This window comes from Setaria viridis, chromosome 2, assembly GCF_005286985.2.
Source record: "Setaria viridis chromosome 2, Setaria_viridis_v4.0, whole genome shotgun sequence".
NCBI classification, from domain to species: Eukaryota; Viridiplantae; Streptophyta; class Magnoliopsida; order Poales; family Poaceae; genus Setaria; species Setaria viridis.
In genome coordinates this window covers 7,006,902-7,033,637 of record NC_048264.2, presented here as the reverse complement: position 1 = coordinate 7,033,637, position 26,736 = coordinate 7,006,902, and the positions used below count along the sequence as shown (strand labels likewise).

General features: G+C 44.6%; 2 protein-coding genes and 1 pseudogene across 3 annotated transcripts; 1 reads left to right on the top strand and 2 right to left on the bottom strand.

The window, feature by feature from the left end:
- Positions 1 to 7,060: 7,060 nt before the first annotated feature.
- LOC140221805 (polygalacturonate 4-alpha-galacturonosyltransferase-like) lies at positions 7,061 to 9,532 on the top strand (annotated as a pseudogene).
- Positions 9,533 to 9,865: 333 nt separating this feature from the next.
- On the bottom strand, positions 9,866 to 18,035 carry LOC117844944 (uncharacterized). The gene is made up of 4 exons (XM_034725798.2): positions 15,218 to 18,035; positions 14,732 to 15,122; positions 10,351 to 13,241; positions 9,866 to 10,257 (listed from the first exon to the last, which is right to left on the bottom strand). Exons 1-4 carry the CDS (start codon positions 17,985 to 17,987, stop codon positions 9,866 to 9,868), a joined length of 6,444 nt encoding a protein of 2,147 aa, XP_034581689.2. The 5' UTR covers positions 17,988 to 18,035.
- A 2,755-nt stretch (positions 18,036 to 20,790) lies between these two features.
- LOC117844951 (probable LRR receptor-like serine/threonine-protein kinase At3g47570) lies at positions 20,791 to 24,259 on the bottom strand. 2 transcript variants are annotated; one of them, XM_072292068.1, is made up of 2 exons: positions 21,371 to 24,259; positions 20,791 to 21,268 (listed from the first exon to the last, which is right to left on the bottom strand). In XM_072292068.1, exon 1 carries the CDS (start codon positions 24,150 to 24,152, stop codon positions 23,403 to 23,405), a length of 750 nt encoding a protein of 249 aa, XP_072148169.1. In that variant the 5' UTR covers positions 24,153 to 24,259; the 3' UTR covers positions 20,791 to 21,268; positions 21,371 to 23,402. The 2 variants fall into 2 exon arrangements, with proteins under 2 accessions (XP_072148169.1, XP_072148168.1); XM_072292067.1 differs by having other exon boundaries at positions 21,371 to 24,239.
- Positions 24,260 to 26,736: the final 2,477 nt, after the last annotated feature.

The window sequence follows — 26,736 nt, the reverse complement described above, 5'->3', positions numbered from 1 at the left end:
TCTTTTTGCAGGCCAAGCTTCAGCGACGACTCTCCAGGATGCTCAGCGTAACTCCAATGGCTCCGCTAGCTCCCAGGCTCGAGGGCTAAGCGCCAATTACTACTCGAAAATACTTCCAGTGGCTCAGCTAGTTTCCAAACTCGGGGGCTAAGCACCAATAACTACTTGACATGGCTCCTACGGCTCACCTGGTACACAAGCTTGGGGGCTAGACGCCGCAAAACTACTCGGATGATGACTTGTGTGAAGGCTAAGCTACCCTTGGATTGATTATTCAATCAATCCAAGGCTTGAGGGCTGATAAGCTACACCCATCAGTTGAGTTTTTTCAAGACGAAAGAAGAAGATTCAAGATTTTATTGACCTCAGCCTAATTCTTCAATTCAACCTAAGGCTCGAGGGCTACTCCATATGGAGTGCGACTTTCGCCGCCCTCCATATATGAAGACTACAATATTGAGATGAACAAGGCTTGAGCACACCATAGCCTCACGACAGCTTTGAGGAACTTTAAAGATTCAGCCAGACAAAGTACTCGAAGTGCACCAAAACTACTCGGCGAGAATTTGAAAAGTACTTGAAGACTACTGCATTCGACTATGAAGCACTCGGGGGCTTGTCGGGGATAGATCCCCAGTACCCGCAAGGAAGGAAGAAGACGAACTCCTACTTGGATTCCTCTATAATCCTACTAGGACTCATACCACGTAATCCTACTAGGACTCCTCCTTGTAACCGACTAGTTATCCCGCCCCCTAGAGTATATAAAGGAGGGAAGGGGTACCTAGATGAGCAAGGGAGACAACAGAGGACCAAATCCTCATACCTCAACACCCAAGCGCAGGGCGCAACATACAACACCCCAAATAGAACGTAGGGTATTACGATACTCAGGCGGCCCGAACCTGTATAAATCCATTTCTTGTATCCTCGCTTTTACCTTTGAGTTCTAGGTCTGGCAATCCCCCACCAACCAATCTACTACCTTGGGATACCCCTCGGTAGGTTGTCGGGTATAAAACACTGACATTCACTGCACAGGTGCGCCGGCCGCCGGCCGCCGCCCCCTCCCTCTTGTGCCGCCCGGCCCCTTCCTCCCCACAACGCTAGTGCCCCCTCCCCATGTCCTACTCGACGGCGGCGGAGATCGAGCTTGCCCAGCCACAGCGGGGCTCGAGCTCGTCAGGCGGCAACGGGACTCGAGCTCACCCGGCCGACGGCGGTAGGGATCAAGCTCGACTGGCGGCTGCGGGGCTCGAGCTCGCCCGGCCGGCAGCGTAGGGCTCCAGGCGCGCATTGAGAGCGATGATGTTGAAATGGGTTGAGATGGTCCGCTCGATTTGGGCAGACCATCTCAACCCGGATCTGAGGGGTATATTCCCTATGGAGATGAACCCAACCCACCTCATTTTTGAACCAAACATGGGTCCATCTAGGTCCGACCCGTTCCAACCCACTAACCAAACACACCCTTAGGTCTTGCCTAGATCCATGATTTGTTGAGTAGCCAGCCATAGATGAGAAAGATAGTCTACTAAGAATCTATACAACCCAATGCAGTGGGACATTCATGATCCCTTCCCACCCTCCCTTTCTTTCTCCCTCTCTTCCCCCTCTCCCTCCCTCCCTCCCTCCTTAGAGGTTCTTATAATTAGGATTAAATGACCATTGCAATAGCATAATGTACCGTATAAAGTTGATTATTATTTTAGAAAGGAAAAATAGAGAAAATAGTGCGTTTGGTTGGTAACTGGAGGGAGGAAATGTAGATTGAAGGTAGAGGCTTACAAATATCTTTTGTGTTAGGGTAACGACAATTTCGTTGCAAACTGAACATGAGTTTGGAGGCCACCACTCACAAATCCTTTACTAATTTGATGCTAATTGTAAAAAAAAAGATGACTTTAGCTCATCATTACTTATAGTAAAAATTTCTCAGTTTGAAACATGTATACTAAGAGAATGTTAGGTTCTCGAGCTTTCCTCACCTAGCCTAGCCTTGCTTTACTCGCGTGGGCAATGTGGAGTTCACTTGAACAGACGAGTTGATTTAGCTCAACCAAACACTGTGCTCGTAGCCCTAGGCATTTGGTTAAACTGAACCAAACCGAACTGATCGGTTCTTCGGTTCTCATAAAATAGGAACCGTTCGGTTCCTAACCCAAAATAAGAACCGAGCTGTTATTAACTGAACTAACTGACTGGCCTGCACAGGCAATGAAATAGCAGGCTCAAGAGAAAATTTTGGTAGGATTTCGGCTGTCGACAGCTTGAGCAGGAGCCAAGGATGGGCGGTCGGCCGACGGTTCCTTGTTAGAGCCTCAAAGGGGAGGGGGCGTGCCGAATGGAGCTTAGAGGGGATGCAGGAGTGGAGTCTGTCGAAGGTTGATGTCCGAGTGGAGCGGGGTTGTGAAGGCGCGGTGCTTCGGTTGTCGGTCGCCGCCTCGCCGGCTCACTCGGCCCGTGTTCCGGGCTACCCCCTTGCCTGCCGTCGCCATTGTTGGAGAGGAGCGAGGTTGCGCCCAGCCGAGCTCTAGGCACCTTACGACACCGATGGGTGGGTGACCGGGTGCTGGGGGTGGCCGCCTCACACCTAGATGTGATGAAGACGAGTGGATGATAGGGTCAGGGGTGGGCGGGTGGGGTGGGAGATTGACTGAGGAGTGGAGAGTGATGTGGAGGTTATATACGTAGGGCTAGGAAGGCTATTGGGCTAGGCTGAAAGTATTCGTTATTGGACCTTACTACATACTGTGGTTAGTTCGGTTAACCGAGGGGTTGAACCAAACTGAGATAAGTTCAGTTAGTAGAAACATGGAACCCAACTACTCAACTACTAACCGAAGGCGCTCTTGGTGCATTCTCACTCGGCAAGGTAACACAGTATTCAGTGAAGAAACCAAAGGTACCTAAGTTAAGTAATGGTCTAGTAGATAAGTCATACTAAAACTCAATCTTCAAATTTTGACAAAAGCTAATCAAGATATTACAAATAAAAAATACATCTGCCTATTTAATTATTCCCTCCGTATCAAATTATAGGTCGTTTTGACTTTTTTAGATTCATAGAGTTTGTTATGCACTTAAGATATACCCAATATCTAGATGCATAAGCCAAAATAATCTATAATTTGGGATAGAGGGAGTATAATATTTCTTCTAAACCATGGACCTCAAAATGTTTTTAACTTATTCTAATTAAAAAATCTCTAAACAAACAAATGAGTCATTGTTGACTTGTTGCGTTATCCACCACCAGCGACGCATGTATAGATGGCTAGATGGGCCAGGCCACTGGGTGGCCCGAGGCCTAGCACTAACACGGCCCGTTACGAGACGAATAGTGCTCGTGCTAGCCCGGCACTATGCATTGGGCAATGCTTGGGCCGCCATTCCGCACGTAGCGCCAGCCCAGGCCCGGCACGATGCAGCCTAACCTACCTACTAGCAATCCATATAAATGCAGAAACCCTAACTCTTATCCTTTCATTTCTCCCCTCCCCCCGCCTACCAGCCGCCCCTCCCACCTTCCTCCCTTGCTCACGCGCACTACCCCTCCTTCCTCTCCTCACACGCACCGCCCCTCCCTCCCCTGCTGGTCGCCGTCCCCACAGGTGGTCGCCGCCCTTGCTGTAACATCCCGCAAAATTAGTAGGATGATTGTTTTTGCGAAAAGTGAAATTTCAAAAAAATTTGTTTGAATTCTGTGACCCATGAAAGTAAATTGCAAATTAAGGCTACAATTTCTCCTTCCCAAAATCTCTAGTAAAAAAATTTGTGCACTAAAAATATTTAGTCATGAACCTCGCATGAATGAGTTGGATTTTTATTTGGTTTTAATTGGATTTTATTTGGGTGAATTCAAATTTGAATTGGAAATCAAAAACAAACTAAACTCCTACTCTAACTTGAGCCGAAACCACCCCTCGGCCCATGAACCCCGCCGACTTTCTTCACCTCGCCGGCCTGCTAATACCCCTCGCCTAGACCGAAGCTAGCACGGCTCCCTAGCCCAACACTCGGCCCAACCGGCCAGCTTGCCCGCCTACGCCTGCCCCGCGCCGCTTTCTCTCGCTCTCACCGACAAGTGGGTCCCACCTGTCAGCTTTCCCTTCCACCTCGCGCCTCTCCCGCTGATGCCCTGCTCTGCCGCCGTCCCGTACCGCGCTGCTCCCGCTCCGCGACAAGGGAGCCGTGGGAGCATTCCAGAACCCCGCGCCGTACCCGTGACCTCAGCACGCACCAACCCGCACCCTAGGAGCAATCCGATGCACGCCACGCCGCTCCTACGCACATCTCGAAGATCGCCAGCCGTCCACCTAAACCCCGGCACCCCCAAACCTTAGCCTCAGCACTTTAAAACCCCTCCGCTTGCCCTGTTCTAGCCAGCCACTTGCCCTAGGGGTTTCCCCATCCACCGCCACCACCAAACAAAGGGAGAAGGGGGAAGGGGAGGAACCGGAGCAGAGGAGGGGAGCCGCCGCCGCCTGGAGCCGTTCGTGATGCTGCTGTTGCCAAGCCGGTGCCCTGTACGACTACATCGACATCCCTGTGCGCCCTGCACGGCCTCAACCTGCGCGGCCTCGCCTCACCACCGCACCATGCCCGCCACCGAGCCTCCAAGGTGAGGCCTTGCCCTGCTCTGTGCCGTCGCCCGTCACCGAAGCCAAGGCTACGGCTGTGGACATACGCGGACCTGCGCGCTCGCCTAGCCATGCCACCGCGCGCCGCCTCTGTTCGGCCATCGAGCCACGTCCTGTGCAGGTGCCTTCGCCCAGCCATGCCTTGCCACCGCCACGCGCACACCAAGCGCTCGCCGCGAACTCGCCTTTGGGCGCGCCACCGTGCGACCGCCGCAGCCCCTAGGAAAACCCCAATGCGCAGCCTTTGCCTCGCCACTCTTGGCCCAACCGCGAACTAATCGCCCTCGCCCGCTGTGTCTAGCCGTTCCCCGACGTGCTGCCGCCGCTGCCGGTGACGCCATGTCTGTCCGCCGCCAGTAGAGCCCGCAAGAGGGGCCTAAGTACTTGCGTGGCCGCGGTGTAGCATCCGCGTGCCAAAGTGCATGTTTTTGGCCCCTAGAACGCAGCCTAGCACACACTACGCTAATTCATGACTAATTCATCTTAACTCCAAAAATTATGAAACTAGTTTCATAATTTTCTAAAAATATGAAGAACACGATAGACTAGTCCTTGTTCTTGTTTGGGTTTTCTATGGATCTCTTTTGGATTTTATTTGCAAATAGACCCCTGTAATTATGGTAATCGTGTAATTAGGACTTGTCGGAGACTCGGAGCTGAAGCTGGAGTCGGAGCCGTTCAAGAACCACTACGAGGAAGAAAGCAACTCCAGGTTCACGCCCATTCAATTTGAATACCCATTAGGCATTGCTACTAGTATGCTAACACTTTAATTCTTCATATGATGATAAACCATGCATAGCCTATTTTATATCTTGAATCCTTGTGTAACCTACTACCCTATTGCTTATATATATGCTATGTGTGACGCTTGCATGTGTATGGGATATCGTGAATAGGATTCTTAGCGTGTGTGTGGTTAAAACCAGGAAAAGGAGTTTTTGGGATATCTGATGGGGTCAGCTTTACACAACCCAATCTTTGGATTGGGGGCTTGGGGTCTGTTCTCGAACATTTCCTGTTTGGTACTTATTGCGAGTACATGATTGAGGAGCATAGGAGTTGGTGGTGATACCTATTATGGGTACCGTTGCGGTCCATGTGGTGGAGTCGCTTTGAGGAAGTTAGGAGCTCGCTCCGATCTAAAACCGAGTGGGTCACCATGCTTCACAGGAATATATTAAACGTGCACACCACTCGCTAAATTATGTGTTTAGGCCCGAGTCGAAACTAGCAAGTGTGGTACCATACCTGTCGTAGGATAGAGTATCAGTGTAGGGGGAGTGGTGTTGACCTTTAGCCTCATGATTTTCTTTTACCCCCGATTGGCCCCGGTGGGAGTGCTTCATAGTTCCAGGATGGTCCACTGCGGGGGATCACATCCAAGCCCGGATGCAGGATGGTATCGTAACTCCCAAGTTCTTCACTCGGTAGAGTGATGTTCAGTCGGCTGATCACCGGTTGTCTCACTCCAAGATGGGTTCAGGTGTACATACTCTGCAGAGTTAAAACTATACGTATAGCCGCGTCCTCGGTCATGGACAACCTTGTGACATCACGACTCTCCATTGTTATGGGATATTTCTACCTTTCCTATTAGCTATATATGAGTGTGGTGAGTTGCAATTGCAGTCGAGGAGAGGAGAAGTTGCTCCCTTCTGTCTTTAGGATCCGGCTGTAATTGTTGAGATGCGAAAGGAGGGAGCTTTCGCATTGACTCTAGTGATGGAGGTAGGATAATGGGGATAGGGACCCCAGGGTGCCCGGTGTTCTCGATGTGACGAGAGATGGGTTGATGGATATGGAAGTTTAATCTTTATGCTTGCTGCTACATAGGAAACCTGAGCCAACTCCTTGTCTACTTTTGAATACTAGAATTAGGTCACTTAAAGCTTGCATACGGATGGTGATGTGGACCTATTCCATTCCTTGGGGACAGTTCATAAGTATGCAGGTATGGATTGGAGTAAAACTACGATCATGAAGAATTCTTGAAGGAAGGGTCGCGTTGCTACGCTCAAGGATGCCGGTGGGTTGATGGGGAAGATCGAAGATGAAGACTTGAAGCCCTAGCTACCGCTGCGTATGAGTTTTGTTTGTCGCTTAAACCTGAGGGGCATGTAGTGTATTCATATTCCGAGTTGATTTGGATGTAAATATCAAATTTTGTACTTTGATTTCGTTGTATGGAAATGATATTATGCTGAAATAAGTTCGGTACGTGATAGCTACTGATCCAAATACTATCACAAGGGTACAGGGAGTCGGATTATCAGAAATGAAAACCTTGTTCGTTTCACCTGCCCTCCCCCTCCCTTCCCTGCTAGGAGCTGCGCCGGCGGCCTATCGCCGTGCCCGTGACTAGCCTTCTAAGAGGTGCACCAGACGCCGTTGCCGTGGGGGCACATCAGGCACCGATGTCGTGGGGGCGCGCCAGCCGCTCCATCGACGAGTCCACGCTCGTGATTGGGAGGCGCGCCGGCCACTGCGGCGCGGCCGAGAGGCGCACCACTCGTCGCCGCCCTGGAGCTTACAGTGCTTGGGCTGGCACTAGCCCGATAGTGCCCGTCGTGCCAGCGGGCCGGCCCAGCACAACAAAAAGGTCATAGGACCAGGCCTGGGCTGGCAGTTCGGCATGCAGTGCCGACCCGGCCCAGCCCGGTACGGATAAGCCATCGTGACTGATAGTCCCGGGCCTAGTTGGGCCAGGCCACATCGGGCTAGTGCCGGGTTAGGGCCGCAGGCGCAGGCCGCAGTCTCGTATCCCATTCCCATGCGCTGCCGCACCGGCCTTCTGGCTCTCGTCGTCTTCGTTGCCATCCAGGTGCATTCGAATCCTGGTTCGATCCGTCCCGTAGCAGCTCGTGATACATGCCCCCTCCGTCAGATCCGCTGCGCCCCTTCCCTATCGCGCTCAAATGCGCCATTGGGGCCTCGAACTCCAGCCCGGGAGCTGTCCCGGATGCTGCAAGGTAAGGGAATTTTTATACTGACTTCTACAAGGTCAGGAATAATCGAGTCATTCTTCTCCTGCCGAGTCACCAAATCTGGATTCTGTTGTGCTTGCAGGTTATGGAGTTTGGCAGTTCTCATTGATACAGAAATACGGATTCTAGTTCTACTCTAAAGGCTTATGGAAAGTCAGATAATGATAGTGGCCAAGGTCCGTCCATGACACCACTGCACATTACCAGGAGGAAGAGGACCTGACCTGTATCTGTAATTCTGTATGCATCGCTTGTGAGGTGTGCAAGACAAAACCAAGCAGCTATTGGGAATGCACAGATGGATAGTGAAGTTAGTTTGAGGAACTTTAGTTTTGCATCTCTGGAAAGTTGCCATTTCAGTTCCTGTTGATCTGGCATTGAAGGATAAGTTATTAGTCATCCTCATTTCCTACGCAGTGATCTAGGGGGGAAGAAAAGGCAATGTGGAATGTTCAGATCTTGTGTTCAGTGTTCTGCACAACTCTGGTGAAGCATCAACAGGATTGCAAGTTGTGCTGCAGTCTATGGTACCGTATATCAGGGCACCTTGTACTTCCTGCATATGCAGCAGAAGACTGATTATTATTTTCGTGATGGTGTGATGGTGGAGTATTTGGTGGAGCTGCTTTGAAGGAAGAAGAAGATCCAGCTTGAGGATTGGTCACTCAACCACTATGCAATGTTTGTTTTCAGTCAGTGTCCTTGCAGCCTGGAGAGTTGTCAGATCTGATCAACTATGACACATGCCAACAAGCCACATAAGCATAGCTCCTTTTGGTCACTGGTTGACTTAATTTGCAGCTATGACAATGTGGTTTATCAGTCATCCACCTTGCCTGCTGCTGTCCATGTGGAGAACATTGACAAAATTTTAAGTGCCCATGGAATTGAGAATATGAAATATAGGAAGCTCAGGTATCTGTCTATGTTTAACCACCTAAGGTTCTACATGCATGCCACAAACCCAGATCCAGCAGCACAAGATATGGTTTACTGATTTGAAGATGGACAGAAGGATTTTATGCCACTTTGGTGCTCCAATGAAAGTTTCCATTGCGATTCCCTTATCTCAACTTCTCACACCAAAAGATCTTAGAGAACTTTGATCCATGTGCTTTCGGATCGGGTTTTGCAATTGGCATGGTTGTATGAAGGAGAGCAGGTAGCGAAAAATCGCTGGAATGTACCAATGTTGGCAGGATTTGGTAAGTAGTGTGACAATAAAACTGTGGCTGATTGTATTGTTCAAATTCATGTGCCCACTACGTATCTTCTGTCTGTGAAAGATCATACTACACATAGCTGCTTAAGTTCCTTTTGTTGGTTCTGCTTACTAAGAGAAGATCTATTTGCAGAATGTGAAAATTAGGCAGCTTGCATCCAGTACTAATTAATCCCTACAACCTGACATGCCTTGTGCGTGCCATGTCTTGGGGCCTTGGCTATGATACAGCTGTTGACATTTCTGGGATTTAGAAACAGCAACAGCTCATTACAATCTGGATTACAATCCCTGGCTGGATCTTCCAATTTCGAAGTACAGCTGCTACTGGTCTAAGTATGTGGATGTTGATAAGTCGCAAGTTTCAAGACTGCTGCTTGGGCAAGCAATGACATTTACATTATATATTCTTCATCAAATTTTGTTTTTAATATGTTTCTTTAATCTTTAATCATGATTTGTTCACTACTAGGAAACTTTGCCAGAGTAGACTGAGCAGTTTTTCTTTATCTTGTCATGCTTATGCTTAGTAGTCCAGCTATTCCTCATATATCAATTGTCTTCTGTAAGTAATTGCACCCCGCAGACTTGCAGAATAGTAACAATTCTTTTGTTCTCTCGAGAATACACTTGTATGTTTTATGAATAGACAAAAGAGTAAACCTTCAGGCTATGTCAAATCCTTATGTTTTATATGAATTGTGAGCTGAAGATGGTTGGGTCCCTCATGCTTAATATTGTGGAAAGAAATGGAAGTAAAACAAAGCTCTCAACCTCAGAATCATGCTTAAATACTAGACCAGATGACATCCATGGATCTCGAATTTCTTCCCCACAGTTATACTCCTCTTGACAGGTTGACTGAAAGAAACTCATGGCGAACCTGCTGTTTTTGTCCTTCTGAATCATGCCTATGATATGGACAACACGGAACAAGTTTATAAGTTCTGCAACAGACTCTCAAAAGAAGCAAGTATAATATGGGCTACAACAACATTATAAGGCAGTGGTTACTAAAATGATTCGACATCACTAAGTTGTTGACTATTAATGTATGCATCTCTGATAGCATGCATCTCTGCAGTGGCATCATTTATTGATAACCGCTCCAATGGCAATTTCTTTGAGCATAGGACACCAAGCTGAATGACAGCAGACAAACATTCCTTGGTTATTGTTATATGCCTTTTACAAATGCTATTGTTTGCTTCATCATGCAGCCAGATATTGGAATCTGCTATCTCCATAACCTTGTCAGGAAGAGCTGCCTCAGCGTAATAATGCAGGCTGATCCCATCTCTGAACATATCATCTGTTGGGCTCCTTCCTGTAAACATCTCAATCAAAGTGATACCGAAGCTAAAGACATCACCATTAGTCGATACCGCAAGCCCTTCTCCATATTCTGCAACAGATTGAAACATGGTGCGTACAAAGGTAAGTACAAAAGTCAAAGATGCCCTTGTGAAGCACATTGAGAACAGCATATTTCAGTTACCTGGAGCAATGTATCCGATGGTACCTCTGATTCCTATGGAGTTACTGCAGTCCATATGATGTTTGCTTGTTGCTTCATCTAGAACTCTAGCAATTCCAAAGTCCCCAAGACGAGCTCTCATGTCCTGATCGAGAAGAATGTTGCTTGGCTTGAGATCACAATGGATGACCGGTGGCTGGCAACCGTTGTGAAGATAGTCCAAAGCATCCACAATGTCTACCGCGATATCTAACCTCTGTGACAGACTGAGTTGTCCTTGTCCATTTTGACTTTCAAAATTTGAGTGGATCCATCTATCTAAGCTGCCATTAGCCATGAACTCAAAGACTAGTGCTCTGAAGTCTTGACCTTGGTGGTTAATGCTTGAACAGCATGTGATGATCTTTACAAGGCATCGGTGCCTCACTCTTCTTAATGCTTTGCATTCAGCCTGGAAGCTTTTGTGTGACCCTGATTGCTGGACATTAAACACCTTAACAGCCACAGTAATGGCACTATTTTCTAGAGTGCCCCGGTATACTGTACCATATCTCCCCTTCCCAAGCACATTGGCTTCTGAAAATCCATCTGTTCCTTTCAGTATATCATTGTAGGGAACTATTGGAAGCTCTATATCTGTGAATTGATGTGACATTTCTTTCCTATATGATATCTTGAACCTTCTGTACATAAATCCAGCCCAAACAAGTCCTGAAAGTAAGAGCAGGATAGCTCCTATTGTTGGGATTGCTATTCTAAGAGACTTTTGCATCATTTCCTTATTCTTTTTTGCAGTGAAGTTTGGACATTTTGGCAGTTGGAGCTGTGGTATTCCACCGCATAATGCATCATTTCCAGAAATTGATAGTCTGGTTAGATTTCTGAAAACCCCTTCTGTTGGCACTTCACCTTGCAAATTGTTGAAGGATAGATCCAGGTGGAGCAGTGACTTTGAATTACCTAGAAGTTCTGGAATTGTTCCTAAAAGGTTATTGTGGGCAAGGTACAACTCCTGCAAGTTGGTAATGCTGGCTAGGTTCCCAGGGATGCTGCCATTCAGTTTGTTGCCTGTCAAATTCAGTAAAGTGAGGCCTGCCATATTCTTGAAAGTAGCAGGTATGCTTCCATGGAATGAATTATCATCCATGCATAGGGTTTGTAGGACTCTGCAGTTGCCAATGGTATCAGGTATCTCACCTGACAATTTATTTCTTGACAGGAGGAGTTGTTCAAGATTTACCAAATTCCCAACTTCTAGAGGAAGCGGTCCCTCCAACAAGTTGTTGGACAAATCAAGAGTCATTGATATCGATGATATCTTCATTATTTCATTTGGAACAAAGCCAGTAATCTTGTTACTTGATAGATCTAAGGCTGAGAGTTTGCTCAAATTCCCAATGCTTGGTGGAATTGGCCCTTCCAAGCTGTTGCTACATGCCAGAAGTAAAGATAGGCCAGTGAGGTTTCCGATGGAGAATGGTACTTGTCCTGACAAGTTGTTGGAATACAGAAATAAATGGTTCAATCGTGAAAGCCTTCCGATGCTTTCAGGAATAACCCCAGTGAGTAAGTTTAAACTAAAATCAAGTTCCTCAAGATTTGCCAGATTTCCAATCATGGTTGGGATGAAACCAGATATGTTGTTGCTGGGAGCCTTTAGCCGCTGTAGATTGGTGGACAAATTCGCCAATGAACGTGGCAGTTTCCCTGCGAATCTATTCTGCCCAAAGCTCAGCATCTGCAATCTGCTACAATTTGCCAAAGAAGAAATAAATTCCCATTCTTTCTCATTATTTGCCTCAAACTTGTTTAGTTCCAGAACAAACACTTGAAGATTGTGCAATCTTCCCAGTTTGGAAGGAACAACTCCGGTAAAGGAATTCGCACCAACATGAAGAACCTGGAGCCTTGTGAGATTAGTTAGTGACAGTGGAAGAGGTCCAGTAAATTGGTTTTCTCCAACCCCAAAGTGTTTGATGCTTAGAAAGCTTTTTCCCAGGTCAACTGGAAGACGTCCATGCAGTTTGTTGTCTGCCACATAAAACTGAAACAAAGATGATAGGTTGTATAATGATGGTGGAAGCAAACCTGAGAGATTATTACAAGAGAGCTGAAGGGAACGGAGGTATGGAATATTCCCGATGCATGCTGGGATTGATCCCTCGAGGTAATTCATTTGTAAGGACAACATTGTCAACCGGGAAAGGTTCCCAAGAGAGGGGGCGATGGTTCCGGTGATGCTGTTGTTGAACAGCTCTACAATAGCAAGCGACGGCATGTTCCCAATCTCAGCTGGTATGCTTCCCTGCACCCCCTTGTTGCTACTGATCATCATCACACGGAGGCTGGTGCAGTGGCTGATGTTGCTTGGGATGACGCCATTGAGCATGTTTTGACTCAAATCAAGGTTCTGGAGGCGCTGGAGGGAGCCAACGCTGGGAGGAATCTCTCCCTTCAGGCCATTGGAGCTCAGGTTGAGTGAGTGCAGGAAAGTGAGATTGCCAATGGCAGGGGAGATGGTGCCGGTGAGCCCTTGGGAACTGAGGTTTAGAGCAACCACCCTAAATGGGTGTTTCTTGCCGCAGGTGACACCCACCCAGTTACAATAGCTGGTGCTCTGGTTCCAGGAGGCCAGCATGCCCGTGCCGTGGGAGATCATTGCCTTGAAAGCCACAAGAGCTCTCTCGTCTCCCCTGTGGCCTGTCAAAGATGTTTCTCTGGTTGCATGGTTGGCTGCTGTGGTGGAGAACAGCAGGAGGAGGAATCTAATTCTGACGAGCAGCATGTCTGCTGAAGGGTTTGTGCTCATGAAATTAGAGTTTGATACACACATACATACAGGCAAGCATACCTCGTTTTCATATGAGTAATTTTTAATTGATCGCATGCGATTGGTTAGTGCAATTGCATTACTGATGGTGCCGCACGTTCATTTTCAGGTCAAAAAGATTGGTTAGTGTAGATCTTTTCTCCATGATGCACCCCTCAACTGTTCTATGCGGTGGTGCCGAACAAGGAAACGTGAGCGAGGGGGTGCACACAACCCCACCGTGTTGTAGGATTTTGGAGGATTTCAATGCCTCTGAAATTTTGAGGGTGCCGTCGTGGAGAGCAGAAGCTTTAGCAGATGTCTGATTCTGAGAAGCTGCATGGCCTATGAAGTAGGGATGGACCTGGCTTCATTCCATGGCAGCAGATGCTGAGCTTGGTTTCCTTGACTGGTGGCATATGCATTCATTCTTGTTCGAACTACATGCATACTGTACAGGCATGCTCAGGTGCATTGTCTCAGCTCGGGTGGCTATACTTTTTTTCTCTTTATTGGAATTTTTAAATCTGGGAGTTGTCACAGTGATAGGTTTATCACACAACTGACCAGGCAGACCAGCAGTGAGCCAGAAAATGGGAAAAATTTATCGCCCCCGGGCAATCTGTCACAAGTAAGGCCGTTTTTCAAATGAGTGTAGTTTGTGGGAGTCGAATCTCTGGTACCTCTAGATTCTAGGGAATTTCTCATTCTATCTCTCTTGACACTAATGCTTGATAGTAATGGGATTTTTTTTCTTCGACCCTTTTTGTGTGAAACCATTATTTGGGCACTAAACGGCATCAAATAAAAATGTTGTCGACTACAAAAGTATAGATCATGTGCTATGATTTTCATATGCATCCGATACTTAATGAATATTCTGCGATTTTTTTATTATCTCACAATAAGCATGCAGTATGCGATTTTTTTATTATCTCACAATAAACATGCAGTATGCAAATTTGTAATGTTTCAGTCTAAGAAAATTGGCCTGCGAGAGAAAACAAATGCTCCAGAGGAATAAAATGTTCCAGAAAAGCATATGAGATTTTATCATTTCGCCCACTTTTTCTGTCATAGTAACAGCAAGAGATGAATGAATCTGAACTATTGGATGTTTTAATCCAATGGTTAGAGAAGTGACAACTTTAAGGGCGATAATCGTTTAATAGATAAATAGATGGAGCATTTTTTATTACTCATTGTGTAACTTTCTATGTTTTAAAAGTAGTTTCGAGGGGTGCATTTCATATAAACATGTCTACTATAATTTTATATAATGCTTCCGTCTATCCAAATCTATATATGAAAATTGAAAAGGCTATTTAATTCCCAACAGAGCTGCAAATCTATCCACTATAAGGCATGACAATTTTACTGAAAGTTACGTTTTGAATGCAGGGACATGATCTATACTCTTCTTAATGCAGGGACAAGTTGACTGAAAGAAACTCATGGCCAACCTGCTGTTTTTGTCCTTCGCAATGATGCCTATGATATGGACAACATGGAACCAGTTTATAAGTTCTACAACAGACCCACAAAAGAGCAAGTATAATGCAGGCTTCAACAACATTATAAGGCAGTGGTTACTAAAATGATTCGACATCACTAAGTTGTTGACTATTAATGTATGCATCTCTGATAGAATGCATCTCTGCAGTGGCATCGTTCATTGATAACCGCTCCAATGGCAATTGCTTTGAGCATAGGACACCAAGTTGAATGACAGCAGACAAACATTCATTGGTTATTGTTATATGCCTTTTACCAATGCTATTGTTTGCTTCATCGTGCAGCCAGATATTGGAATCTGCAATCTCCATAACCTTGTCAGGAAGAGCTGCCTCAGCGTAATAATGCAGGCTGATTCCATCTCTGAACATATCATCTGTTGGGCTCCTTCCTGTAAACATCTCAATCAAAGTGATACCAAAGCTAAAGACATCACCATTAGTCGATACCGCAAGCCCTTCTCCATATTCTGCAACAGATTGAAACATGGTGTGCGTACAAAGGTAAGTACAAAAGTCAAAGATGCCCTTGTGAAGCACTTTGTGAACAGCATATTTCAGTTACCTGGAGCAATGTATCCGATGGTACCTCTGATTCCTATGGAGTTACTGTAGTCCATATGATGTTTGCTTGTTGCTTCATCTAGAACTCTAGCAATTCCAAAGTCCCCAAGACGAGCTCTCATGTCCTGATTGAGAAGAATGTTGCTTGGCTTGAGATCACAATGGATGACCGGTGGCTGGCAATCGTTGTGAAGATAGTCCAAAGCATCCACAATGTCTACAGCGATATCTAACCTCTGTGATAAACTAAGTTTTCCTTGTCCATTTTGACTTTCAGAATTTGAGTGGATCCATCTATCTAAGCTGCCGTTAGCCATGTACTCAAAGACTAGGGCTCTGAAGTCTTGGCCATGGTGGTTGATGCTTGAGCAGCATGTGATTACCTTTACAAGGCATCGGTGTCTCACTCTTCTTAGTGCCTCACATTCAACCTGGAAGCTTTTGTATGATCCTGACTGCTGAAGATGAAACACCTTAACTGCTACGACAATGGCTTGATTTTCTAGAGTTCCTCTGTATACTGTACCATATCTTCCCTTCCCTAGCACATTTGCTTCTGAAAATCCATCTGTTCCTTTCAGTATGTCGTTGTATGGAATTGTTGGAAGTTCCATATCTGCAAATTGAGGTGCCATTTCTTTCTTCAGTGCTGTCTTTAACTTTCTGTAAAGAAATACAGCCCAAAGAAGCCCTGACAGTAAGAGCAAGAGAGCTCCTGTTGTTGGGATTACTATTTTAAGAGACTTTGAAGCACCTTTCTTATTCCTTATTTCTCTTAAATTTGGACATTTTGGCCGATGGAGTTGTGGTATTCCACCGCACAATGCATTGTTCCCAACAATTGATAGTCCAGTTAAATTTCTGAAAATCCTCGTTTTTGGTACTTCACCTTGCAAATTGTTGAAAGATAGATCAAGATGGAGCAGTGATGTTGAATTACCTAAAGTTTCTGGGATTGGTCCTGATAAATTATTGTGGGCAAGGTACAGTTCCTGCAAGCTAGTAATGCTGCCTAAGCTGCCAGGAATGCTGCCATTCAGTTTATTGGCTGTCAAATTGAGGCGAGTGAGGCTTTGCATATTCTTCAAAGTGGCAGGTATGCTTCCTTGGAACAAATTGTCATCCATTAAGAGGATTTGCAGGGCTCTGCAGTTGCCAATAGTACCAGGTATCTCACCTGACAATTTGTTCCTGGACAGGATGAGCTGTTCAAGATGTACCAAATTACCAACTTCTAATGGAAGTGATCCCTCCAGCATGTTGTTGGACAAATCAATACCTATTGAGATTGATGATAGCTTCATAATTTCATTAGGAATCAAGCCAGTAAGCTTGTTCATTGATAGATCTAGGCCTAAAAGTTTGCTCAAGTTTCCAATGCTTGGTGGAATTGGGCCCTCCAAGCTGTTGGCGTATGCACCAATTCCTATGCTTTCAGTGAGGTTTCCGATGGAGAATGGTATACGTCCTGAAAAGTTGTTGGAATGCAGAATTAGATAGACCAATCGTGTAAGCTTTCCTATGCTTTCAGGAATGACCCCAGTGAGTGAGTTTTGTCTAAAATCAAGCTGCTGAAGGCTTGCCAAATTTCCAATATCTGATGGGATGACACCAGATATATTATTGTTGGGTGTCCGTAGCCACTGGAGGTTGGTGGACAAATTAGCCAATGAACTTGGTAATTTCCCCGCAAACCTATTCCATCCAATGGACAGCATGTGTAATCTGCTACAATTCGTCAAAGAAGCAATAAATTCCCATTCTTGCTCATTGTTTGCCTCAAACTTGTTTTCATCCAGAACAAGCACTTCAAGATTTTGAAATCTGCCTAATTCGGAAGGAACTACTCCGGAAAACTGATTACTTTCGATATGTAGAATCTGGAGCCTGGAGAGATTAGTTATTGACTGTGGAAGAGCTCCAGTAAATTGATTTCCTCCAAGCCCCAAACGTTGGATGCTTTTTCCTAGATCAGATGGTAACCGGCCCCGCAGCTTGTTTTGTGCCACAAAAAGGACATATAGAGATGATGTGTTGCACAGTGAAGGAGGAAGTACTCCTGAGAGGTTGTTACCGCTAAGCTGAATGGACTTAAGATATGGATTGTTCCCTATTCCTGCTGGTATAGATCCCTCGAGACAGTTTAACGACAAGAACAAGACGGTCAATTGGGAAAGGTTTCCGAAAGAGGATGGGATGGTTCCGGTGATGCTGTTTTTGAACAGCTCTATAATAGCAAGCGACGGCATGTTCCCAATCTCAGCTGGTATGCTTCCCTGCACCCCCTTGTTTCTACTGATCATCATCACACGGAGGCTGGTGCAGCGGCTGATGTTGCTTGGAATAACGCCGTTGAGCATATTTTCACTCAAATCAAGGATCCGGAGGCGGCTGAGAGAGCCGATACTGGGAGGGATTTCTCCCTGAAGGGCATTGGAGCTCAGGTTGAGTGAGAGCAGGAAAGTCAGGTTACCGACAGCGGGGGAGATAGTGCCGGTGAGGCCCTGGGAACTGAGGTCCAGAGCGACCACCCGCCACGGGTATCTCTTGCCGCAGGTGATGCCCTCCCAGCTGCAGTAGCTGGTGCTCTCGTTCCAGGAGCTCAGCTTGCCAGAGTCGCCAGAGATCTTGGCCTTGAAAGCCACAAGAGCTGCCTCATCGTCCCCATGGCCTGTCAAAGATGTGGAAGCGTTTGCACAGTTGGTTGCCAAGATGGAGAGCAGTAGCAGCAGCTGCTGCAGGAGGAGATATCTTATTCTCACAAGAAGCATGGCTGGTGATTGCTTTGGGCTATTTTCGCATGCTCCAATCCATTATGAATAAGCGCAAGTTTCTGGTTATAAAAGAATTGGTTAGGGAAAGTCTGTCTCAATTATTCTTTGTGCTCTCTATCTGTTATGGGGTTAATGCCCAATTGCTAGCCTGAAGGTGACTTAACATCGGTATGCTTAAGATCACCCATGCAATTGCCTGTATTTTTATGTTAGCAGAAATATTTATTTCCTCGTTTGTAGAGGTCACTATATTATCTATCTTTTTCCTCAAATATGCAGAGTTGGAAGAAAAATATGGTATATATAGAAACAGTTTAACACATTGTGTATATTCCATTTGCCCGAAACAGAGACTTGGAGCATGGATTATATATGCTCGTCAATTGCCTCTATTATCTAATCCCTCCATTTCAAATTGTAGGTCGTTTTGGCTTTTTTAGATGTATAGTTTTTGCTATGCACCTAGATATATACCATAATATTTATGAACTAAAAAAGTCAAAACGACCTATAATTTGATGGAATAGACGTAAATCAGAGAGATTCTTGCGCAACCCCATGGGGTCCAGTTCAGTTTATGTTGATAGTGATGAGGAGCAGCAACGCTGGAAGCTGTTGCTATCTCGCGTAATAATGCACACGCTTGGGCATCCCCATCTAGCTAGATTTCCCATCACCAATAAGGTAACTGATCTTCTCTTTCCTGTTGGAACATCGCAGCGACGACGTCCCCACGGCTAGCTGTTATATGCTGCCTATCGTTCAGTAGGGAGTCGTGTGTTGTGTGCATGGTAAAGGTCAGCATCTGACCGTCATAATTTTTAAGGCAATTTTTAGCTGGCCACATGTAGAAAAATCACTTCACTACACACAAGTTAAAATTTGCTCTCCTGAAGTTGGTTTCAGATGGCCTCCACAAAGGCTTGGAAGAGGGGCCGCCGATGAGGCTCTTGCAGTGCACAACTGCATACGACTATTTTTTTCTTCGATAAGCATTTCATAAAGAAGAATTTGCGTACTCCAACTATGCAAGAAGGAGATGCCAAGGAAGCAGGACCCACCGCATTCTCTGCAGGTCGCAATTGCAACAGCTCATGACGACTTGTATCATCTAATCGACGGAAATCAGCACCAACGGCTCAAGAAGGGGCAAGCTAGAGTATTTGGTTTTGAGCAATGAAAGGGCTAGATTTTTTTATGGGTTATCAGCGTTATCGACTTTGTTGCATATGGTATATTTATATTTTTTTCCTTGCTGGAAAAATATATTCATATGCGTCAAAATTCAAATTTTGAGAAGCAAATAAAATACTACATTATACATGAAATGGACCGTATGGGCTTCCATTACAAGTTGACAAGGGACCATTCAAAAAAAAAATTACAAGGGAGGCGGCGGCGCGGGGAGGCTGATGCTGGGCCAGATGTGCAGCCGGCCGGGCCGAGATGGAGCAGCGCAAAGAAATAGTTGGGCTATTTTAGGCCCATACAGGAAAATAGAGAAAAACGTGTAGGGTAGATCCTTGCCATTTTGAAGTACAATTTCCACCTATTGGGCTCACTGCGCAGCGGCCTGGCAGCCCGGCCCACTCCGTCTCCTGTCTCCTCCTTCCGCAGCCCAATCCTTGACCTGCTACTGTTCGTGAGGACACTGGTACCTGTAGGGTTGCTCGATTTGTTGGATTGAAGATCGTTTCTGCGGCAACTTGTTTTAGCTCAGCTCAGAGAATGCTATTTTGAAGAACATGTAATCATCACCTTCGATAGAAATGAGAATCTGCAGTATATCAACCCCAAATATATGACAACCATCATCTCTAAGCTGTATAGAAGGATTATTTGACTCCACTTTAGGACATTGATCTTATTCCAACTGCTTACATCAAAAGATCTCTGAGAACTTTGATCCACTTGTTTGTGGGTGTGCTTTTGGGATGAATATGTTGATCTGAAGGAATGCAAGAAGCGAAATATTACTCGAATACCATTGTTTGACAAGCTTTGGTAAGTAACAGAAATAAAAAAAAACTGTTGTTGATTATATTTTTTAAATAATGTATTCCATCTTTTGCCTATGAAGCTCATGCTACAATGACAGCATGTAAGTAACTTGTGGTAGTTTCACTTACTAAGTGAAGATCTATTTGCAGAATGAGGATTGTAAGCTGTGGACCTTGTCTTCAGGATTAATTACTTTCTACAACCTGACATACCCATTGAAACAAAACTTGGTGTGTCTGGACCTTGGTATGAACCAGCTGTTGAGTGGACACTGCCGATATTGAGAATGCAGCAGTAGTTCATTATATTGGTCATTACAAGCCCTGGGTAGATCTTGCCACGTTCAGGACTGTACCAAGAGTGAGCAGTGACATGTAATTCTTTATTCTTCATCAAGATCAGTTTTTAATATATTTTTTTACCGTGATGTATTCACTTACACAAAACATAGCCAGAATAGAGTGAGTAGTGGTATGTGTAACATAATTCACCCTTCATGATCTTGGAATTCTTATGTTTAATAATCCAGTTATTCCTTATGTATCAATTGTGTGCTGTAATTAATATATACCTCATAGGCTTGCAGCATAGTAACCAATCTTTTCTTCACTTGAGAAAATACTGTATTTTGTACGAAATTGACAAAAGAGATAACATTCTGCTATTTCAAACCTTACATCATTCTATATGGATTACTGGCTGAGTAAGGATGGGCCATACCTGCTTAAGAACGTTGAGGAAATAGAAGTAGATCAAAGCTGCCAACCTAGAATAAATGATAAAGTGTACACCACACCCAGAAAAGAAGCAAATATATTATCGACTCTTGAATATCTTTTTTCCAAGGAAGTCTAGAATATGATAGTCGATACAAGGCAATGGTTGCTAATATGATCAGGTGTCACTTCACTGTTGAGTACTGGAGTATGAATCTCTGATAGCATGCATCTCTGCAGTAGCATCGCTCATTGACAGCTGCTCTATGGGCAATTGCTTTGAGCATAGGACACCAAGCTGGATAATGGCAGATAAACATTTTTTGGTTATTGTTATATGTGTGGCATCATTTCTGTTGTTTGCTCCATCATGCAGCCATATGTTGGAATCTGCTATCTCCATAACCTTGTCAGGAAGAGCTCCTGCAGCAAAATAACGCAGGCTCATCCCATCTCTGAACATATCATCTGTCGGGCTTCTTCCTGTAAACATCTCTATCAAAGTGATTCCAAGAATGTAAACATCACCATAGGTTGATACCATAAGCCCATCTCCGTATTCTGCAATCAGTAGAAATGATTTGGAGTAAAAAAGATGTTTCATGTGCATAGAGCTAATTAGAGGCTATCATGTGAAGCACATGGGGAGCATATTTAAGTTACCTGGAGCAATGTATCCGATTGAGCCTCTTATTCCTATGAAGCTGTTGGACTTCACTGGATGTTTGCTTGTCGATTCATCTAGAACTTTAGCAATGCCAAAATCTCCAACGCGAGCTCTCATGTCCTGATTGAGAAGAATGTTGCTCGGCTTGAGATCACAATGGATGACGGGTGGCTGGCAACCGTTGTGAAGATAGTCCAAAGCATCCACAATGTCTACTGCGATGTCTAACCTCTGTGATAAGGTGAGTGCTCCTTGTCCATTTGGGCCTTCAAAATTTGAGTGGATCCATCTGTCTAAGCTTCTGTTAACCATGAACTCAAAGACTAGTGCTCTGAAGTCTTGACCCTGGTGGTTGATGCTTGAACAACATGTAATGATCTTTACAAGGCATCGGTGCCTCACTCTTCTCAGTGCCTCACATTCAGCCTGGAAGCTTTTGTACAACCCTGGATGCTGGATATTAAACACCTTAACAGCGACAACAATTGCTTCATTCTCTAGAATGCCCCTGTATACTGTACCATATCTTCCCTTCCCATACATTTGCTTCAGAAAATCGATCTGTTCCATTCAGAATATCATTGTATGGAACTATTGGAAGCTCTATCTCTGCGAATTGATGTGGTATTTCTTTCTTCGGTGCTGTCTTGAACTTTCTGTAAAGAAATCCAGCCAAAACAAGCCCTGAAAGTAAGAGCAGGAGGGCTCCTGTTGTTGGGATTGCTACTCTGAGATAGTTTGGCATGCCTTTCTTATTCTTTCTCGCACTAGAGGTTGGACATTTTGGCAGATGGAGCTCGCTGTTGTATTCCGCCACATAATGCATTATTCCCAGCAATTGATAGTCCTGTTAGATTTCTGAAAACCCCTTCTTCTGGTACTTCACCTTGCAAATTGTTGAAGGATAGATCAAGGCAGCGCAGCGATGTTGAATTACCTAATGGTTCTGGGATTGATCCTGATAAATTATTGCGAGCAAGGTACAACTCCTGCAAGTTGGTAATGCTGCCTAAGGTTCCAGGGATGCTACCGCTCAGTTGATTGTCTGTCAAATTTAGTAAAGAGAGCCCTGCCATATTCTTCAGCATAGCTGGTATGCTTCCTTGTAATGAATTATCATCCATAAATAGGGTCTCCAGGACTCTGCAATTGCCAATATTATCAGGTATCTGACCTGACAATTTGTTTCCTGATATTTACCAAATTACCAACTTCTAAAGGAAGCGGCCCCTCCAGAAAGTTGTAGGATAAACCGAGAATTGCTAAGGTTGATGACAGCCCCATAATTTCTTTTGGAACGAATCCAGTCAGCTTGTTGATTGATAGACTAGGTACTGTGAGTTTACTCAAATTTCCAATGCTTAGTGGAATTGGCCTCTCCAAGCTGTTACCAAGTGCACCAAGTCTCCATAGACCAGTAAGGTTTCCAATGGAGGATGGTATGACTCCTGAGAAGTTGTTCCAATACAAAAATAGCTCCTTCAATTGTGTAAGCTTTCCTATGCTTTCAGGAATGACCCCGCTGAGTAAGTTGCCTGAAAAATCAAGGACCTCAAGACCTGCCAAATTTCCGACGTCCAATGGGGTTGCACCGGATATTTGGTTGAAGGGAATCCGTAGCCATTGGAGATTGGTGAAACATTAGCCAACGAACTTGGTAAGTTTCCCGAAAACCTGTTCCATCCAATGGTGAGCTTCTGAAATTTGCTGCAATTTGTCAAAGAAGCAATGAATCCCCATTCTCTCTCATTGTTTGCATGGAACTTGTTGCTATCCAGCATAAACACTTCAAGATTTTGCAATCTGCCCAATTCAGTAGGAACAACTCCGGTAAAGTTATTGCTGTCGACGTCAAAGACCTGGAGCTGGGAGAGATTGTTTAGTGACCGTGGAAGAGCTCCTGTAAAAAGGTTTGTTCCAATCGCAAGCTGTTGGATGCTAGGAAGACTTTTCCCCAGGTCAGATGGTAGACGGCCGGCCATGCATCTTGTTTTCTGCAATAGAAAACTCAGACACAGATGATAGGTTTTACAGTGGAGGAAGCAGACCTGAAAGGTTGTTAAAGGAAAGCTGAATGAACCAGAGATATGGATTGTTCCCTATTCCTGCAGGGATCGATCCCTCAAGATAGTTGAGTGCCAAGGATAAGTCTGTCAACTGGGAAAGGTTCCCAAAAGATGACGGGATGGTTCCGGTGAAGCTGTTGTTCGGCAGCTCGAAAACAACTAGTGATGGCATGTTGCCAATCGTAGCTGGTATGCTTCCCTGCAACCCCTTGTTGCTAGCGATGATCATCACACTGAGGCTGGAGCAGCGGCTGATGTTGCTCGGGATGCCGCCGGTGAGCATGTTTACACTCAAGTCAATGCTCTGAAGGCGGCCGAGGGAGCCAACGCTGGGAGGGATCTCACCCTGCAGTCCGTTGAAGCTGAGGTTGAGTGACTGCAGGAATGTGAGGGTGCCAATGGCAGGGGAGATGGTGCCAGCGAGCCCCTGGAAGCTGAGGTCCAGGGCAACCAACCGCCACCGATGTCTTTTGCCGCAGGTGACGCCTTCCCAGCTGCAGTAGCTGGTGCTTTTGTTCCAGGAGGCCAGCACGCCGGACTGGCTGGAGATCTTTGCCTTGAAAGCCACGAGGGCTCTCTCGTAGCTGGCATGGCCTGATGAAGACGAGGTTGCAGTTGCTTTTGTTGTCGCCATGGCAGAGAGCAGCAGGAGCAGCTGCAGCCGACGCCTGATTCTTAGGAGCAGCATGGTGGGCGATGAATTTCGGTCCATTGCGTGCGGCGGCGCAGAGGTTGTTTTCTTTGGCTGATATTGATATGAATTCGCTCGTGTAGTTTCAGTTATTACATACTAAAATAATGCGCAGATAGCCAAATGCATTGTCTCATCTCAGGTTCCTTGATTCCTTCATTGAAAGTTTTTCTGGTCAAGAGAATTTGGTTCTTTCACCGTGGTGCCTAACCGAACCATTCTGTGTGCTGCCTTTCGTGCCTGTGCTTGGGTGGGGCGGCCAAAGGATAGCAGGAATGGACCGTTGATTTGCATTTAGCATGACTAGATTACGTGAACGTGCTTTATGCTTTTTTAGGTTTATATTCGCTCCTTTGTGAACACACGATGTCCTGCAAGAAAGTTTGCATTTCTAACTTTTACCACCAATTTCAGAGATGTGCATATGAAAGTAGTATTGTATTGTTTTTCATAGTGAAAAAATAGTTTCTATTATCATTTTGATAAAAAAGGTTGTAGCTAAAGTTGTATATTAAAGACAATGTTCGAGTGAACTATATTTATTAACTGAGGGAATAGAAATTTCCTTATGCTGTGTTTGGTGGGAGTGAACAGAATTCCGAGGTCGATGGTAAGTTTCATGTTGTTTGAGCCCTACTTTATCCTGAAATATAGGACATTTAAGCATTCAAAATTTTCCTCAAATACAAGTCATTCTAGGCATTTTTGATCATTGCTCATTTATTTTTTTCGGAGTTAACGTGACAAGTTTGTTCGATTGGTGGATTAGATGAAATAAACTCTTTTTTGCAACTGCCATTAAAACATCCGGACAACACAACTCGCTGCATTATAACACAGAGGTATATGCGCCTTTTACGAGTGCACCTAACTTCTTCTTAAAATTTTAGAATGCCTTATATTCAAGGATGGAGGGAGTAGGTTAGATACAAAGGATGCAGACTGATTCCCAATTCCTGCTATGGTCGTTAGCTATTCTTGGTGTAGTTCGCATTTATTTGATGTTCTACAAGTTTTATTTGCAGTGTTCAATCGTAATGTTTCACTAGTCCATTGGTATAATTTCACGAGAATATAGTTTATATTTCATCGGTTCATGTGGTGCGCTATTTAATCATCAGTGTTTCACTCGTATATGCAGAGCTTTGGTATATGACACACTGCGCAATCCGAGGTTAAAATCCTAAGGAAAGACTAAAAAACAATAGGAAAAGGTGTTCCCCTACTGATTTTGGAAGAGGAAGATTTTTTATGGAAATTTTGGACGACTCGATTCTGCCCTAGTGGTTTTACCACACATTTTTCAGAGGAGGCGTGTACACGAATCGAAATAAAAATTTTGAAAATAAAATAAAAAAGAAAACAAATACAAGCATATTTTTTTGGTGAAAATGACTTTTAGCCGTATCCTTGTTTACTGAAATAATCAGAAGATAGGTGAAATAAGCTAAATTGAGAACCACTAGAAAAATGAAGAAATTAAAATAAGAAAAACAATCAAAGCAAAAATAGGACCAAATATACCAGGCCAAACACGCCGGGTTGATAACCGTGTTATTGCGTGCCTCCTAGTGCTGCTTGCGCCGCATGCCTGTACTGTTTGGACATGTGTCACCTTTATCTCTATTCTATCGAGCTTCTCTATTTTGGTCGAAGCAATTCCGGACTCTCTCAACACCCCTTACTCTAAGTTTAGAGGGTCAAGTAAAAGAACACACTTTAACAAACCCTCTATTTGACTCCTCATTTTAGGGAAGCCTCCAAGTTTCCCCTCCACCCTCCATTCCTGAGGTCTCTAGAACTCTATCCATGCGGACTATTACAGGAGTTGGAGATATTTTTGTAGCCTTTAAACAAATAGAGAGACCTCATTTGATCTTTAGGGGTTTTGGTTTGAGGGATATTGATGCAGTTGCTCCTGTAATGGATTGGGATTGCTAGGAGTTCCTACCCTCAACTGATTTACACTATGGATGAAAAATTCGGAAAACACAAAAAATTATAGATGATATATTCACATTATTTAAGTTATCATAATATTTAGATTTAGCAAATGTAGCAAATACAGAGATCTGTATAGATGATTGCATTTACTTATATATTTATCCCAACGTTAGGATTTTGAGACTCTACATAATAGACATAGCACATTCAATTTTTGCAAAGCTGATTCCGCCTGTGCGCGTCAGCTCGCTTCGTGACACGCGACGCGAAGCTGCGATCAGTCGGGAGGCCCACCGCCCATGGTAGTCCTGCCCCCACATGGAAGCGCGCGCACCCATTGCTCAATTTTTTTTCTTTTCCATTTGATTATTTCTTTTTCCATATCATTATTTGTACTCAAGTAAATATTGTTTACGTGTATAAGGTAGTGGATAAGTTATTTAACAACATTCTCATAAAAAGTTGTCGCACATATTATGCGTACAATTTGTTTATATTATAAAAATTATGCTATAAAATTTATCACGTAACTTGTTGTTAGAAAAAAATATGCATATAAATCGGGTGTACAAGTTATAACTTTCGAAAAATAAGAATTCAAAGTTACCCTTTAGAAATTGTATGTAGAAGTTTTGCATGCCATTAAAATTATATTAAAATA

Bases quoted from the DNA above. Each gene is read 5' to 3' on its own strand.
- LOC117844944 (XM_034725798.2), bottom strand. From the start codon at position 17,987: ATGCTTCTTGTGAGAATAAGATATCTCCTCCTGCAGCAGCTGCTGCTA. The intron at 13,242-14,731 runs GTAACCACTGCC...CGGCACCATCAG, and splicing joins AGTGATGTCGAATCATTTTA to TAATGCAATTGCACTAACCA. The intron at 10,258-10,350 runs GTAACTGAAATA...AATCTGTTGCAG, and splicing joins CATCGGATACATTGCTCCAG to AATATGGAGAAGGGCTTGCG.
- LOC117844951 (XM_072292067.1), bottom strand. From the start codon at position 21,944: ATGGAACAGATCGATTTTCTGAAGCAAATGTATGGGAAGGGAAGATAT. The intron at 21,269-21,370 runs GTAACTTAAATA...TACTGATTGCAG, and splicing joins AATCGGATACATTGCTCCAG to AATACGGAGATGGGCTTATG.